Source organism: Neopsephotus bourkii, unplaced genomic scaffold (assembly GCF_033783945.1).
Source record: "Neopsephotus bourkii isolate Nb327-2 ecotype Australia unplaced genomic scaffold, CSIRO-AGI_Nbou_v1 NB_1314, whole genome shotgun sequence".
In the NCBI taxonomy this organism is placed as follows: domain Eukaryota; kingdom Metazoa; phylum Chordata; class Aves; order Psittaciformes; family Psittacidae; genus Neopsephotus; species Neopsephotus bourkii.
The window spans coordinates 267,338-284,586 of record NW_026901795.1 but is presented as its reverse complement, the minus strand read 5'-3'; the positions used below and the strand labels follow the sequence as shown (position 1 = coordinate 284,586).

Below are 17,249 nucleotides of genomic sequence, written 5' to 3'. Positions count from 1 at the left end.
GAACAACTGTGGCTGTCAGGGCTATGCAACCAGACACAGTGATTTTAACGAATCTTTGTCTCCTTGCTGACACTCAAGATAGTTTTGCAGGCACTTCAGTGATCTTTCTGTCAATGGCCTCTCACAACAGAATCCAAGAAATTTCAGAGATTTCCAGGGGTTAAAAAAAACAAAGGAAGAAGGAATGATGGTGTTTTTACAGTGTCAAGCTCTCCACCAGTTTTCTGCCATGTGTATTTCTTCTCCATGGTCTTCACAATACTTCCAGTTCCAACAGCTCTTCCATTCCACAGCACTGATCGCCCTCCTAAGATTTGTCCACTGCCAACCTCTGCTTTGTAGTAAGAAAGACCTGTATGATTTTCAGAGATTCTTGAATAAGAGGAGTCTTTAGCAAGAGTTGTTCAGTCATGATTTCACCTGAGCTCTGTTTTTCACGCAAATGCTTCAGTTACTCTTCCTTAGTCTTCCTGCAACCACAGGCTGTGGTGGCACATGAAGTCATGCTTATAGTAGCCTTCTGTTATCCACTTCTTTCTCTGATATTGTGTGGTCCTTCCTGCAGCAAATGCAACTGGCTGATGGCATTCTTTGTCAGAAATGGGTACTATCACCTCCCATTTGAGCAAGTCTGAATATATGTATTTCTTCTGGTGAGCTCTGTGTTCAAGTTGTCCTTAGAATCAGTCACCTTTACATTAAAGAAAATACTGCTTCTCCACCAAGAAGCCAAGAACCAAGAACTATTTAGATGATTTTCACTCTTATTGATTCAATTTTAATTAATTTTCTTGAGAAAAAACCCAAGAAAACAATCCCCAAACTAAACAAATCAGTTCTAAATTCAAAACAAGAAAAGTGTGAGGGTACATAATATTATTTGCAGAGGATTACTTGATTCAGGTTAGAATTTCAAGTGATGCTGTAATCAGGGATCTTAGATTTTAATCTGGGTATCTCTCTGCTTAATACAAATCATGTCTTTGTCATGAGCCAATCTGCTGCCCAAAACATCAATGATAATTAGAAAATTTCACAATAGACTCAAGTATTACTTATTGTTACCTTCTTAAGTCAAATATTTTCAGCCTATACTTTTTGTGGAGGGGAATGGCCCTTCCACTTCCCTTCCTCACCCACCTTTTCCTTTTAAGGAAAGTTTTTTTCAATTTTTTCCTCTTTTGTTTTATGTTTTCCTTTCAAAAAATGATGCTTAATGTTAAAGTGGAAACGTTGCATATTACTTGTAAGTATACTGGACCACAAGAATGCAAAAATAGTATCTTATGTAAAGGTAGGAAGAAAAACACAGACGCAAAAGCTGGTATCTCTGAAATGAGATGGAATGGTGTCTGTGTCTGATTCTCACATTAAATATTTTAACTGGTGAACCTGCAAAAACATAGAGTGAGCTGTGGTGACATAAATTAAGTGCTAACACAAGTTAAATCCATTCTAATAATTTTCTAGGCCTAAGAAAGAAAATTCTCTTGAAAACAAGAAAATACATTTTCTGTTTGTTGTTCTTTAAACTGTGAGGGAAATTTATCCCAAAGTCTGCCATCCTAGTGTGCCAAAACTGCTGACTAAACAGGTATCTTTGATATGGTTTTGCATCTGCTGCCCTGTGTGAGTTACCAAAGGCTCCCTGTCCAAAGCGCTGGAGAACAAGTCTTTGGAACTGAACCCAGAGAGAACAGGATTCCTGTTTACTTAAATTACCTGATAAGAAAGCACATATCCAGCTTACACTTGCAGTCTTGCTTTTCTGGGCCAAGGCTGTACTTAGCAAAGATGGCTCTGTATAGCTGGGTGCTATATCCTTCCTACTCTTGGAAGGGTTTCCCAGGGAGGTGGAGAATAAGGGTTTGAATCCACTCCAGTTGAGGTTTCTCTTTTTCTGCAGAAGAGCTCTGAAGGTACTCGAGGTACTGAAGACTAAAGGAGGAAAAGGCATGTAGGGAGCCTTACTGTTGAATAGTGGTTATGCACTTTGACAAAGGCTTTTAGGACTATCAGTCTGCATTTAGTTGCCTAAATCTCATTCAAGTCTCTTTCTGGGTATGAATGCATCTTCCTATGTGGGCCTCAGTCTTTCTTTATCTCCAAGAATAGTTACAGTTGGAGAATAAATTCCTCAGAACCTGTAAAACACTGATCTATGGTGATAACCTGGGTTGTCCAAGGTAACTCAATGAAATACGGTTGAGCACCTGGTTCATGTCTTTTCTGGGCTTGTGGTAGTAATAGTATTACTTTACATAGGGATAGTAGCAAAAATGTCCTTGAAGTTGTAGAATGTAACTTGGGATGAGTTATTATTATTACATTTCTTGAAGGCTTTGGGCAGTGCATACAAAAAGCCAATAGCACTTTGCAAAAGGTAGTGGCTTTTGGAAGATTTGGAGAAGAATGCATTGCTCACCTGTTCTGGATGGACTAGAGAAACAAGTGATACAAAAGTCTACACAGGAGTCTGCTTTAATCCATCATTCTATTTTACGAAGCATCACACAGCATTTTCACCAATTAGCATTTGACAGCAGTCTAAGTAAGGGCCACAGGGTTATTTAAGGAAAAAGCTGGCAACCTATTTCATAGTCACTGACTCCTCACTTGGCAGCATCACTCTTGGAGGGCTTGGGTAGTACCCGGCAGTTGCTGACCTATTTGAGGAAAATCGTGTAAATCTATAATCCAGCGGTAAATCTGAAAGACAGAAACAAACCACATCTGATTAGCAACACAACCCATATCACATAAAAAATAAGCCTGTAGTGAACATCAGTACTTCTTAAGACCTTGAGCTGTTTGCTCACTAGCTTTAGAACTCAATCAGATTGTGTGATTACATATTTACCGGATGTGTTCAGCTGTCCAAAGGATTGACTTTCAGAGTTTACTCAACTGCAGCAAAGGATATTCATTCAGTTCCTTGATTGCTGAAATAATGCTAGTCATAGAAAATGATTTAACTAATGCTGGAAAAGTAAACAAAAATCTTCATTGAGCCTAGATGGCCTTTTCCTACTAGAACCCCTTTGCATTCATTCTTCAATTTGTCACCTTTCTCTAGAAATCAGCAATCTACTCGTAAGAGAGCTATGTTTAAAACAAAAAAGTCTGTTTGGTTTTTTTGGTTGGGTTTGGTTTTGGTTATTATAGCAAAATTCCCCAAAGGCACCCGCTCTTAGACCTTCCTGCAGTCCAGTGTTAACATCATTCTGTATTAATTCTTAGAAATCTGCACTTGTAACTTGGCGTACTCATCACTTCCAGTTTGTAAAGAACACTGAATGCATTAAAATAGTTCTGAACAGTCAAAGCTTTCTTTTCTGTACCTTTAAAAAAAACCTCTTTGCTGCCAGCAGTGACCCACCCACTCTCACAGCCAGAAAACTGATACATCCCATGCTCACCTCCTATTCAAAGTTCAAGAAACCAAATTAAAGCCCTACACAAATGAGACTTCATTCACAAAACAATCACCCTTACAATAAATGAAAAAACCCCTAAACCAAACAAAAAGACAAAAAAAATGGTTAGCTCCTCTCCAGCTTGTCTGTTTAGAACCAAAGCAAAAGATAAAAACGATTACTGAGCTCATCTGAACAGTAATTTATTAATGACAACAGTTATCTTTTTACTTTGGAGTATGTTTGGGGTGATGACAGCCTATCAGTGTGCTCCAATTGTTTTATTTTTTATTTATTTTTAATGTTTTTAATTCAGCAGCAGTTGTGAAACAGAAAACGCGATCTTAGCAGTTTTGGCACAAACAACAGGAAGCTCAGGTCTGTCTCACAAGTGATTCACAGGCAGGCACCAGGACAGAATCCAGGTCTGCAGCTTTAAAGCCATATTAAACATAACTAAAGCAAGCAAATTAGTATTTAGATCCAGCTGAAAAATCACATAGAGGCTGGAATGAAGTACGACTGGGAGGAGACTTGATTGGAAGTAAATTACGCTTTATTAAGTGGGTTACTTCAGCTTGTCAGAGTACATTTTCTCATTGTTGGAGTCGAGCACAGCACAACAGGCAGATGTTTTTCTAGTCTGTGAATGCCCAGTGGATTTACTGGCTGCTGAGTCTATTTATGACAGCTCTATTTAAAACAAAGGTTTCCAAAATAACAAATAGTAATGAAAAAGAAAGCAAGTATTTCTGAGTATCTTTATGAGCTATAAAAACACACGCCATACACTTATTATTATATAAAACCTTTCACTAGCTTTTTAGTCTAGGAGTCTGGAGTCTCCCAAGAGTAGTTTAACCAAAGAGAAGTACAAATGGGGCAGACTTGCTGCAGAGTTGCTTATCCTGAAAAGAAGAACCATTTGGATCAAAATGGTCATTTTGTTGATATTTCCTGTTAAATGAGCTTTACACAATCAGTTTAAACACCAAACACATACAATAGACAATGCATAAGACTCCAAAAGAGAATGATTACCTTTTTACATATTCAAACCCCAATCTATCCATTTAAATATTGCTGTTGTCTGAGCAAGCTGACTTTAGAAGATGACCAGAAGGTACTTATGTTTAAAAATGCTGCCCAAGGCATCCCTGAAAATTGCATGAAGCATGAACCTGACACTATTCTTCAACTATGAAGCAGATTTTATGTATCACATAGGAAAAATCTTCATGTATTTCCATTTTTTTTCCAGCAGTGATTTTATTTGCTGCATCTGTTGCATCTGCTTTGCCCAGAATATGCAACATTTTATATTATTGCTTGATTTCTGATAAAACCTGGACTGATCAGAAAGACATACTTGAAATCTTAGTAACTATAAATAAAAACACAGTGGGGGGACACCTTATAGCAGTCTTACAATACCTAAAGTGGGTCTACAAGAAATCTGGAGAAGGATAAGACAAGGGGTAATGGGTTTAAATTGAAGGAGGTGAGATTTAGACTAGGTATTAGGAAAAAATTCTGCACTATAAGGGTGGTGAGGCCCTGGCACAGGTTGCCCAGAGAAGCTGTGGCTGCCCCATCCCTGTCAGTGTTCAAGGCCAGGTTGGATGGGGCTTTGAGCAACCTGGTCTAGTGGTAGGGGGGTTGGAACTAGATGATCTTTAAGGTCCCTTTCAACTCTAAGCATTCTGTGATTCTATGATGCCATGAATAATGTGGAGAATACAGGGATAAAATGAATATTTATTTGTCTTTTACTGGGGGAATGCAAAATCCATATATTAAAAAAAAAACCCAGAAAATCCAGAAACTGTCATAGATGAAGACTGCTCATTTAAACTAAGTTTTGTGAAAACTTTTCAACTTAAAACAAAATGCAGTCACCCTGGATTGCAAAAGTATCACTTGAAATGTACAGCAATGTGCAATCCATCTTCTTTTGATGTAAACGGCAGTGGTATCACTGGGTGCAACAATACTGTCTCATCAACAAAAAACAGTCATACAGGTCTGCAGTCTGCCTTCTGGACATAGCAGCAATTAATTTAATATCTGGTCTTAATCCATAGTATCACTGCAGACATAAAGAAATAAGCAGTTCTATTTTCACTAAACTGACATGCTCGCACAGGCCACAGCTTGATGCAAAGGCATGCAAAAAATAAGAAACAGTACTTGATAATAAAAGCAGTCTCAGGAAAAAAAATCCACAAACAGATGTTGCTTATTTCCAACCTGTTTGCTTCTCTGTGGTTTTGCTAGTAAATTTCTTCAGGTTCTGCTACTGTGCATGCTCAGAACTGCTGCTGTCATGGTAGACCTCTGCATCTTGGCACCTACATCCCAGCTAACCCTGAAAGTCCTAAAGTAGGTAGCGGGCAGATATCCAGTCCTCTCTGGGAGGTAATTTGATAGCAAGGCTGTAATTGGTCCTAACCTACACTGATGATAAATTCAGCACAAAACTCATCCAACATTGCCACTACCCTAAAAAAAACGACAACCAACCCCAAACCCAAAACAATCCTGAGCAGCTTGAGGCTGGTAGAATTAACTAGCTGGCTCTACCCAATTGCTTCAGCACAATTCCAGAATTTTTCTGTCATGTAGGCAATTCTTATTTTGTTCCCAAGACACGTAAGCTCTATACTTTTAGAGCTGTAGACTTTTAGAAGTAGGACATGGAGGGTCTCAAGGTCCATGTCCCTTTCTAGATCTACAGAAATGTCAAGTATTAGATGTATCACCCTGAATTTGAGTCCCATTCCTTTCTTTGCTCCCACTCCAGAGCCTGAGTGCAAGCGAGTGATGAAAACCATTTGTTTTCTTTTGCAGTGACCATTCAGGATTATTAGCATTTCCCAAGAGCTTGCTCAGCCCTCATGGGTTATATGGTGTAGCTTGAGCTCAGAAGCAGGAGTCCTGCCCTGCCCTACCTTGCCTAAAGGACTCCAGCAGACTTGGTGTAAATAAAATGGCAATGATGATATTTAAACAGCAACCACTGTCAGTAACTGTGTTCCAGCTGCCGTGTTCCAGTTATCCAGACCTAGGTATTAAGTGACATTAATTACAACATTGTGCTCTGATGCTTATGTATAACCATATCCACATACCTATTTAGGTGTTATGGATGGGTTTATTTCAGTTGACAACATCTCAGTTTCTGTGTGCTGTTCAGTTAGCGTAAGCCAAGTAAATGAAAGCCACAAGGTTTTATCAGAAGTAAAATCAGAGTTCCAGCCACAAGGAAGGAAAAGGAAACCACAAGAAGAAGGGAAAATGTAATATTCTCGATGAGTGATCAGGAAAATATCTGAGTAACTGAATGGAAGACAATTATAATCTAATCCAGACACAGGCCTGCTTGATAAACTCAATGCTCACTTCTAATATTTTCTCTTTTTTTTCTGAGATTTCCCTGAACAAACCAATACATTAAGCAAATGCAATCTTAACCAAGGTTTTTAGATGAAAGGCATTTTTTTCAAGTAAAAGCACAGTCCAAGACTGAAACGGATTTCTTCCAAAATGCACAGCAGAAATGTCAGAAACATTTTGCAATATTGACCAACAGAAGCAAAGCCAACATTTTTTAAGCATGACACCACAGCAGCATCCCTGTGACGAGTGAGAAGCCCTACAAAAGCAGAACTCCCCTCCCCTCACTGAAATCTGCAGTCAGCAGGGCCAGAGCCAGGCCCTGCAGAGACCTTCCAGTAAACAGCAGGGTTAAGTTTTAAGTGAATTCAAATATATCCTCCCGTTTATCACCAAGGAAAAGGCATAGGGAAGAAAACTAAAACCTCATTAGTGAAACCCAAGTTTTAACTTGAAAAATCTTTAAACTGCTTAATTGTGGCAAATCTCAGAAAGCAGACAGAGCTCCATCTTACAGATCAGCATCCAGGTGGTGTGACTGCAGAGGCAGACTGTCAGTATCAATTCCCCTTTTACAGGAATTCCAGTAATTTACATTGGCTTAGCATCTTTACCATACACGTTTCCTTGTATTTCAAGGTTGCAAATGAAGAAGAAGGAAAATACTAATTTCTTAATGGTAACAATTTCTAATAATAATTTATTAACAGTGACTGTAAGCACAGCTGCTGCAGGGGAGCTCACCATTTTGGCTGCACTGGTGACCCTTTACTGCAAGTAAATAATAATAGGTGTTGGGTTTATCTCCTGACCCATTTCTACTTCATAACAGTTAAAGCAGTAAGAGCTCAGAGTGTGAGCGAGCAGACTAGTGGTAAAAAGGAAAAATACCCAAGGTTACAAGTAAATTTATCTGCTAGCAGTTATTTTTAGCAAAAATTCTACAGCTGATTTTCCTAAACAGAAGGTCAGATGCTTGCTGTACTAAAACAAAGCTCCTGAAATACTGAACAAAAGGAAAGCGTTCCTTCTATGACTTACATGAAAGTCTGCTGCTGTCTACACACTCTGCAACTCAAAGGTTAGACAGGAGGAGGAGGGAGGGTATCTGTGCAGTGTTGTATGGGAAAGGGGGGACCCTTCAGCATAGGTATGCCTTATAGAGGGAAGTTGCTAAAACTCCTGAGTTTGGATGTAATTTGTGATATGAGCCAGTGCAGTTTATTTCTGGGTATCTAGGAATAAAGCCAATTAACTAAGCTCTTTAGAGGGAAGGCATTTTTCTTTTTTTTCTTCCAGTTAAATTCCTGGGCATCCTGGAATAAAGGAATAAAGACTAAAACTAGCCTCAGTGAAAATGCAGGTTTGCTGCTTTAATTGCACCTCCATGGGAGCTTTTGCCAAGACAGGTGGAGATCCTGCCTGTGGATCTGCCAGTAGACATCTGTAGCATGATCTTGGCTTGAGGAAGATCTTCACTGCCACTGGGGTTTATCACTGGTTACTATTCTGATGTATGTAACATGGAAGATTATGACACTGGAGAAAACGGAAGTGGCAAACTGTGGGGAGATGTGAAGTAGCAGCTTCACCGTAAGAGTTTTGCAGAGGGATGAGTGCCTGGGGGATGGAAAGACCATGCCATTGTTGCAATTGCCTGTAGTGTGCAGGTTCACCACAATTATCCTGGGAGTAACAATTAGTGTTACCTTGGGTCTATCCTATGCCGAAAGGACTGCTGACTCTGGCTTGAGCAGAACAGCTGTGCACAAGGCATGCACTATACTTGCATCTGAGCCTAACAGAGTCTGCAGCAAAGGAAAATCTTAGAAATTCCTTTGCTGTTTTGCGTTTATGAAAGAAAACATTATTTGTACGTGAGAGAAATTTCTCTCATTTTCGTTTTAGTTTAAATGGTTATTTTTGGAGATCCCTGGAGAAGATAGCCCTGTGTGGTTCTTTGCTTGATCTGGAACTGATCAAAAGAAAAAATTGGACCATAATATTTTTAAATATTTAGATGAAGTTTTAATCTAAAAGAAATCCTAGGAGAATGCCAAGATCCTAGTAGCAGGTGTTAGTGTTTTAGGAATCTATTAATTAATTTCTGTTGGAATGACTCATCCTGGATCTAAGGGTGGTGGGAAGGTCTGAGGTAAATTGAAGTTAGCCTGAAAAGCGATTGAGATGACAGGTATTTCTGATTGATTAAGAAAAAGAAGTAAGTTGCATTTGAGACTGTGCAGAGGCTATATTAAGATAAATGCAGTGATGATACACCTTTTTACTTTCATTTTGAGGTAAACTCACCAAGATCTAACTTACTCTTCAAACTTGGGTTAATGTCATGTTTCCCTCTCTTGTAAAACAAATGCTTTCTTTCCTTTTCCCTATTTGTTTTCCTTTAGATGGTTTGCAAACATTGGTTACCTTAAGGTAAAAAGCCACACACAGAGACACATTAAGCCTCTATTGGGTTTCTTGGTGTGTTTTACCATCTACATCCAGAGGGAATACGTTAGGCACCGATCCAGAGTACACAAATGCTGCCAGCAACTTTTTCTTGTACATGTGAGGTTGCAGGTTGTGTAAAATTCCAGCCTGGTCAAAAAAATATTTCCAATATTTCTAATACTTGTTGACTTACCTATTTCCACGTTTTTCACACTTAAAAATTATCAACACTTCGTATTACCAACCAGTGTTTTTAAAGAAGTGATGTAAACCCACCTCGTAAGTCTGCAATCTAGTCAAACCCCAATTATAGCTATAATTACAGCCTGCAAATGAAATTATGCTGCCTGAGTTGAAGGATAACTTTAAAACCCTTTCTTAATGAGTTGCTCATGAGTTCTCCCTTTAATCTTTTAGAGGCAGCTGTACTTTGACATCTCACAGAGCAGAATAACGATGGCAGGAACATTTCTGTCAGTTATTGGCTAGGAAGTAATCTTTCGGGTTCTGCATGATTTGACACAGCCTTCAGGGGCACAAGTCAGTACACCTTTCTGGAGGAGGACAGAAAGGCTGATCAAACTGTAGTACACTGAAAACTGTCCTTACTATGTTGAAAATTACTACCAAGGAGTCAAGTCCTTTGGAAAAGCTGAGGTCTCAGACCCTATGGGTCATGAAGACTTTTTATAAGCTAGTTCTTATTTACTGAATAATTTGTTATGGTTGAAATGCAGCTGATTATTGGTTTCAGTTATATTTTGCAGCTGAAAAAAAGAAATGCATTATATTTGTTTGTTCTGTTGAGTATGTTTTTCTTTCTGTTAAATGAAGAACACTGAAATTAGTGTCCTGGATCAGAGATACAGGATTTACATTATCTGATGCTTTTCAACTTGCTTTTTGACTTAGAGAAAGATGCTGTAAATATATTCAGAATATGTATCTTCTCTCTCGTAATTTATCTTTGCTACCTGTTTTTTCACTCGCATCAAAGACTCAGAACCAGAAAACCACAGAAATGTTGTTGTAGTATATGTATACAAATTTTCACCAAATGTAAAAAATGTATTTCTTGCATAAAAAGTTTCATTATAAAAATGGCCTCTTTGGACTTTTAATAGCAACTACTATTTACAGCAGCTGAGCCCCAAAGCAGTTTAAATCTTCAGAGCATTTTGATAAACTTAGTCTTTAGATGATATCACATAGATACCTTTTTACATTGTAGCTGCTAAGTAAAAGCATGGTTTTAAGACAAGGTATTAAATAGAACAGGTTACTGCTAATTAACAAGTAATGTATAATGCAGATAGTTCTATACATTTAAGGAAATTCTATGCTATTATTGTATTATTTGAATTATTAAGAACACATAGTTATCACTCTTGTTACAGGAAAGCCTAATTTAATTTTAATAGGAGCATGATTTGACTTTAAATGATGTCAATGAAAAACATACTACTAATGCATTAAAATATGGGTGATTTTAATCTTCAACTATAATTATGAATGATACTCTTCAGGATATAGAAGTGAATATGCGGCTACATGGTTAGTGAAATTCATGAATCCATAGTAATACCTGGTTGAAGGACATTCACCTTTAAAATATATGGTTAAGAAACAGCCTGAAGTTTGCAATTTGTAGTTGATCTGTGATGGGCAACCCAGCTATCTGCAACCCATGAGTTGCCAGCGCTGGTGCCCCAGCCACAGCTTCCTTGGGCTTTCCACTGTGTAGATAATTTGCAACTCTACACAGAAACATGAACTTCTTTGCCACGGTTCACTGGCAATTTTATCATTATATTTGTACAGCAAGCAGGCTGACGACTCAAACTCCTGCAGAAAGTGTCAGGGTACAGATCTCTAAGTGTCTTTAAAGAGACAGCTTTGGTGAATTATAATCGAGATTTTTCTCTTGTACTAACTAACAGAAATAATAATAAGGTGTGAAGAAAAACTAATGCACCCATATGGGCAAAGCATGATAAGATTTCATACAGCATGCGAGATTTAAAAGACTGCATTATCCTCATGCATGACACAAGCTTGGTTATCAAATCACCAAGATGGAATAAGCTCTGTCTCCACAGCACATTTACCATTGAACTAATTCTCTGAAACTCAAGACTTGCAACTTTGCTTAATCCCCTATACTTGCTTGCAGTAATTTTTAACCCTATGACAAACCTCACATCTCAGGGGTTATGAGACAAGTTCAGGAGATCAGGTTAAGTAGCAATCATGAAATTTAAAAAAGTTTTTTTTTTTTTGCTATTCTCCTTATTAGGATTTAGACCCCACTTAAGCTTTTCTTTGCAATGAAGAAAAAAATCCCAACTTATTAAAATTCCCCCATAACCTCTGAAATTCCAGTTACCCATCATGGAATTTTTTGAACTGGTACTTTTATAAAAATACCGGCCATAATGAGATTTAAATGAAAATCATTAGCTTGAAATATATGTATCAATTTTGGAATTAAATAATTGTTTAACCAATACCCATCTGCAATGATAGCACCAGCTACGGTTTATTTTACCAACTTTTTCCTACAAAAATTTGCTTAGTAAATAAGATATTATTTAGATTTGATCTTCTTTGTAAATCAGGGAGATCTTTTGTAATTATTGTTGGAATTCCTATGTGATGCAGGACATATAATCATTTACATAGGTATCTGGAAATCTGATCAGATAGCTACAGTGCAAAAGAAAGTAAAGTTCAGATTATTCAGGAATGGTAGATAACCTCTCTCATGGACAGCTCTTACCAAACTCTCTGAAAGTGGAGGAGGATGTATAAAAAACTGATTTATGCAAAATGCCATTTTTCAGACAGACCCCCACATATTTGATTTCCATATGTGAGCTTGAATGTAACATTCCCATGATAATGGATCCTGGTTTGGAATTTTCATTGTGCTTGAAAATGGTCAAAATCTGTAAGCGAGCTGCAAATGAGGAGAGATTCAACAGCAGAAAAGTCAAGAAATGGACGTGTGAGCAAGGCATGTAGAATACATAGGAGTAGGGGCATTGGCTTCTACTACTTCAGTAACCATGTATTGTCAATGTAATCATGAACTCATCAGTTTTCTAATACTTGAGAAAAACTTCCCTGCTTACTGAAAGTGGGTAAGGAGAATTGGCTCATAGAAGACTTGCAAAATATTTAGGAAACTTTCAGCTTAACTCATCTTCTCCTACTATTACAAAGATATATCCATAATGTTAAACCTTTCTAGTGTCACCTCAATGCCAAGGTGATAATGTCTTAAATGACATTATCTGATTGACCTTTATCTGATTTCCACTCTGAACTGAGGAAGGTACACAGAAGGTATTATAGAGGATCCTTTCTGTCCTTTGGGCAATTCTAACAATAAACAAAATGTCCTTTTTCGTGCACAAGGAGAATGCCAATTCCTGTTTAGGGACTGTCAGGGGAGTTTAGATGACAAACTATTGACACAATAATCTGCAATCCCACTAATACTTTCCTTGCCAGAGGTGAGATTAAAGCTCACAATTTCTGATGTGTCTTTGAACACCTTTTGAGTCAGGTACTGAATTTTTAAGTAAAGATGACGACAGAAGATGGAAGAATGACTACATTCATGAGCACAGAAAGCTAATCCAGAATGGATTGGATTATTTTTCAAAAAGTTATCTTTTCCTAATTACAAACTGTGTATATGCTCTGTTATTTTATACTTTGAATGGCCAAAACTGCAACAGCAGCATTCCCTGTGAAACTCTTTTCCTACAAGGCTCTTTGCATCAGATTAGTTACATGTACAAATTCTTCAGGTGAGCTATCACCAAACTTACAAGATCTTGGTGAAAGAACTGTCTAAGATGTTTCTATTGCAACTTTTCAATCCAGATCTACAGTTTATTTTTTGACATATTTCCTCTATTTAAAAAAATGGAAACAGGTGTGAAGGGTTTTATTACCAAAAATGAATTTCTGATAACTCTCTCAAAAGAATTCTCCTACGAACTTTGATGACAGTGAGTTACTTTTGTAAAACGCTGCTAGTATTGAATAACATTGAATAGTTTCTGGAGTAGTTTTTTCCACTAAAAATGTCTCTTGAGAAGTAAACCAAGCTGTTCTTTATGCACAGATATATGTTGCATCCAAACAACATGAATCAATTTTAAAGTTAGCACAGCAGTAATTGTCTGCCTTTCACCAAATATTTCTGCAGATTGTAAACTGCTGGGATATTGAATTGTACGTGGCACTTCCCATCACTCACATAGATGTACAAAAGCCTGGTGAGACATTGCTGATAGAGAAGCCCTGTTGAGCCCATAACTCACAGGAGGCTGCAGCACACCTCTGAGGAGGCATCAGCTCATTTGGCTGGGTCAGGTTGGGCCGGGGCTGCCAGGGCTATAGCAGCTGGTGGCTGGGAGCTGGGCTCATAGGGTCAGCACGCAGGCAGCCTGGCTGCACGTCTGGGCTTGGGGGATCTTGAGGAAAGGCCTTTGTTTTTGCAGCTTGGCAGTGGCAAGTCCTCTGCTGGTAATTAAAGTAGATAAACAGAAAAGGAAAAGCTGGAGCGCATCAAACTCACATAACCCATTTGAATCTCTTTTAGCTAGTTATTCCCAAATAGCTGCAGTTGAACTATGACTTATAACTGCAGCCAAAAACTTCAGGGCTTGGCAAAGCAGGGGCTCTCACAGCTTGCTGTGACAGGAGTCAGACAAGGTATTCGAGAGGATTCGGGAATTCCTCAACATTCATAATAATGAACATCTGCTCTTCAGTACAAACAAACAAGAAATACCACTCTCTGTAAGAAGCCAGAGATGTTTTCTTACCTTCACCTTTGAATCTGCTTTCAGGCACACAGCTGCAAGTTAAAAATGTTATTTCTCCCCTGTCCTTTAGCTCTGAGGGATAGCTTTTGCAGACACTGGCCCCTGCCCCAGCACCAGTCTGATGCAGCAAGGAAGCACACACAGTGTACTTTCTAATGGATGAGCAGACTTTGCAGGTGCTCCAGTGCTGATGACAGGCAGCTATCTGGCTCACTGATTTACACAGATAGGTCTTTATGGTTCTCACCCCTTCATCTGTAGCTAGAAACTTCGTGATATGTTTTGTGGTCTAGAGCCTTTGCTAACTCTGCAAACTGAGCTGTGGTTGCTGGGAGCTGGCTGGGAGGCAGTTTCACAGTGTGGCTGACCCAAGTGTTTCCTCTAGGCCCACACTTCCAAAGCAAGCTATAGAATGACTCTGGGAAAGGTATTGGAAGGGAATTTACCTCTCCCTTGGCAAATGACCCTGGTATATTTGGGCTTTGTACCTTTAGGCTGAAATATAGACTGCAACATGGCAAATTATCTGAAGCATAAATAAATTGTGCCATAATACAAGTTTTCTGCTTTGAGATATCCTCACAGTATACATACAGGTATGTAATATGGTTGCAAAGGACGGGTCTGTCATGTGTTGTGGTATAGAAATAACTGCTGGGCAAATCTGAAATCCTCTCTTGGAACAACTTTTTATTCTTTGGAGTTATGCATGAAGTAGGCAACAGATGCTGAACAGAAGGGTTGGTAAATTAAATGCTTACTGTGTTCTTCATACAGCTAAGCACCTAATTAATTTACTCATTCGGATATGGCCTATTGATAAAGCTCAATAAGGCAAAATGATTGCGGACATACAGGTACAGGGTCTTCACCACCACTTTATAATCCAACGGTATGTACTGCAGTTGTAAAGTTATTGCAGCATTTCTGCTACAGCTATTACTAGGAACCATCCAAAATAATGTATGGTCCCTCCAGGGCTGAAAATTAGTGGAGATCAGAAGATCAGTCATAATTGAACATTTGATGCAGCTTTGATGTGAGAAGGTAGAAAGCCTGAGCTGGATTCTCAGGTGAATTCCTGGAGAACAAGACATTGCTTGTGATTGCCTTGTCATCTGAATAAGGAATATGTTTTAATCTCCATTTCCATCCATAATGACGCAGTTCCAAAATACACACATTAAAAGAGAGAGAGAGAGAGAGAGAGAGAGAGAGAGAGAGAGAGAGAGAGAGAGAGAGAGAAAGAAAAGCATGGTCCTAGGCATTCTTAGCTTCATTGCATTCTTGTGTTTGTTGATCTCCCTTTCAACTGTAATGGGATAAGTGAGCTGATTGATTGAAGAAGGATAACAAGCCACACCAGAGAGAAACATATTTGGAAGTGTAAAAACCCCAGGTAACTTTGCATGTGTTTGTTTCCTAATGTAACTCACCATTGAAAGCAGAAACAGCAAAATACTGTGGGGAAGTCCTTACTGAGTTTAGGAACTAATCTAAATACTGCATCCTATTTCTAACCTAGGATAAATTAAACATCTAGTGTTTGCAGAGACAAACAGTAAGTGGTGTATCAGACAATTATTAAAAGAACAACCGTCAAAGTAATTAATAGCCACTGGCAGTAACTGTTGTGTGAAATGAACAGAGTATTTTTGAGTGTATTTTGGATACACATAATCTCAAAGACAGATTTACAGTACTACAAAGTTACTATGAATACTACATTAGGAAAAAAACTGCCATCTTCCTTACCTGCTATTGCTTCAAGAGTAGGGATTGCAATAGTGCTGTAAGTGCTAATACATTTACAGGACCATGTGCGAACTAAGGTTTCCTCTGCATTTTCCAGGCCTGGCAACCTGTCCATGAAGAAAGAGCCCCACTGTTTAGATACAGAGTAAGGAGCTTTCAGCTGATCCCCCTGAAAGAAAAAAAAAAAAAATATGTAACTTAAAGAAAAATAAAATCCTTTCTCTATCCAACCACAAGCATTAGTTTAAGGAACTCCAGAATTTCTCAAATTCCTGGAAAAATGGTATTGTATCTCAGGAGCAATGTGACTTTAAAATGTTATAATTCAAACAATAACAGTCTTCTAACAATAACAATCAATTTCTCCCATAAATCCCCAAGCTCCATTTTACACAATTTATGGATTCCCTAGCACATAAAAAGCTGGCTTTAAATATTTTTGCCTTAAAAAAATTTCTTTTCCCCATTTTTCTGGTTTTGATAGCGTGAACAGCCTGCTGCCTTTCTCTGCTGGAAAAGCTAGATAGCTGCAGCACCCATCCTAGACCTCCTCCCAGAAGAAAGGAGTCTCCTGGTGCTGTATGCAGTAACTGTGAAGAACACATCATGCCTCCTGTGTTGCGTTATGTGTTTCTGAGTTGAGGAATGAGTGAGAACCGAGCTGCAGGATCCATGGGGAGCCATCCAGTTGCCCAGCAAATTGTGAATTGATTTTTTTCATATATATTTTCAGACAATAACATGTAGACTCATTATGTTTCAAAGAAAGCATTAAAGTAGCATTGGGAAAGTTGATATTTTTAGCAGTTCATCTTGAAACCTGCTATATATTGCCAGAAAAAGCTCCAGGAGGCCTCTACAGAAAGATGAAAAACATGGAAAACAAAATGAAATACTATAGAAAATCTGTTCAAGTAATTTGTGTGCAAAGTAACTTTTCAGATGAACACAACATAAAATAACAAATATCCTAGCATGTGCCTCCAGATTCATGAAAAATGGGGCTTATTCAGGCTAGAGGAGAGAAGGCTCAGGGGAGACCTTAGAGCAGCTTCTAGTGCCTAAAGGGGACTCACAAGAAACCTGGAGAGGAATTTTTGTAAGAGCCAGTAGTGACAGGACAAGGGGGAAAGGCTTTAAACTGAAAGAGGGGAGATTTAGATTAGATATTAGGGAGAAATTTTTCACTGTGAGGGTGGTGAGGCCCTGGCACAGGCTGCCCAGAGGAGCTGCGGCTGCCCCATCCCTGGCAGTGTTCAAGGCCGGGCTGGCCAGGGCTTGGAGCAACCTGGTGTAGTGGAAGGTGTCCCTGCCCATGGCAGGGGGGTTGGAACTGGATGAGCTTCAAGGTCCCTTCCAACCCAAACAAGTCCGTGATACGATA

At 38.7% G+C, this 17,249-nt stretch overlaps 1 protein-coding gene across 2 annotated transcripts in view; it reads right to left on the bottom strand.

Moving 5' to 3' along the window:
* Positions 1-2,463: 2,463 nt before the first annotated feature.
* The window catches only part of NT5DC1 (5'-nucleotidase domain containing 1), a 128,016-nt gene continuing 113,230 nt past the window's right edge, over positions 2,464-17,249 (bottom strand). For both annotated transcript variants that reach the window (XM_061366179.1, XM_061366180.1), the window contains 2 exons: positions 15,866-16,034; positions 2,464-2,709 (listed from right to left, as the gene is read on the bottom strand). In XM_061366179.1, coding sequence (XP_061222163.1) covers positions 2,591-2,709; positions 15,866-16,034 — 288 coding nt within the window. In that variant the 3' untranslated portion in view covers positions 2,464-2,590. The remainder of the gene's footprint in view (positions 2,710-15,865; positions 16,035-17,249) is intronic.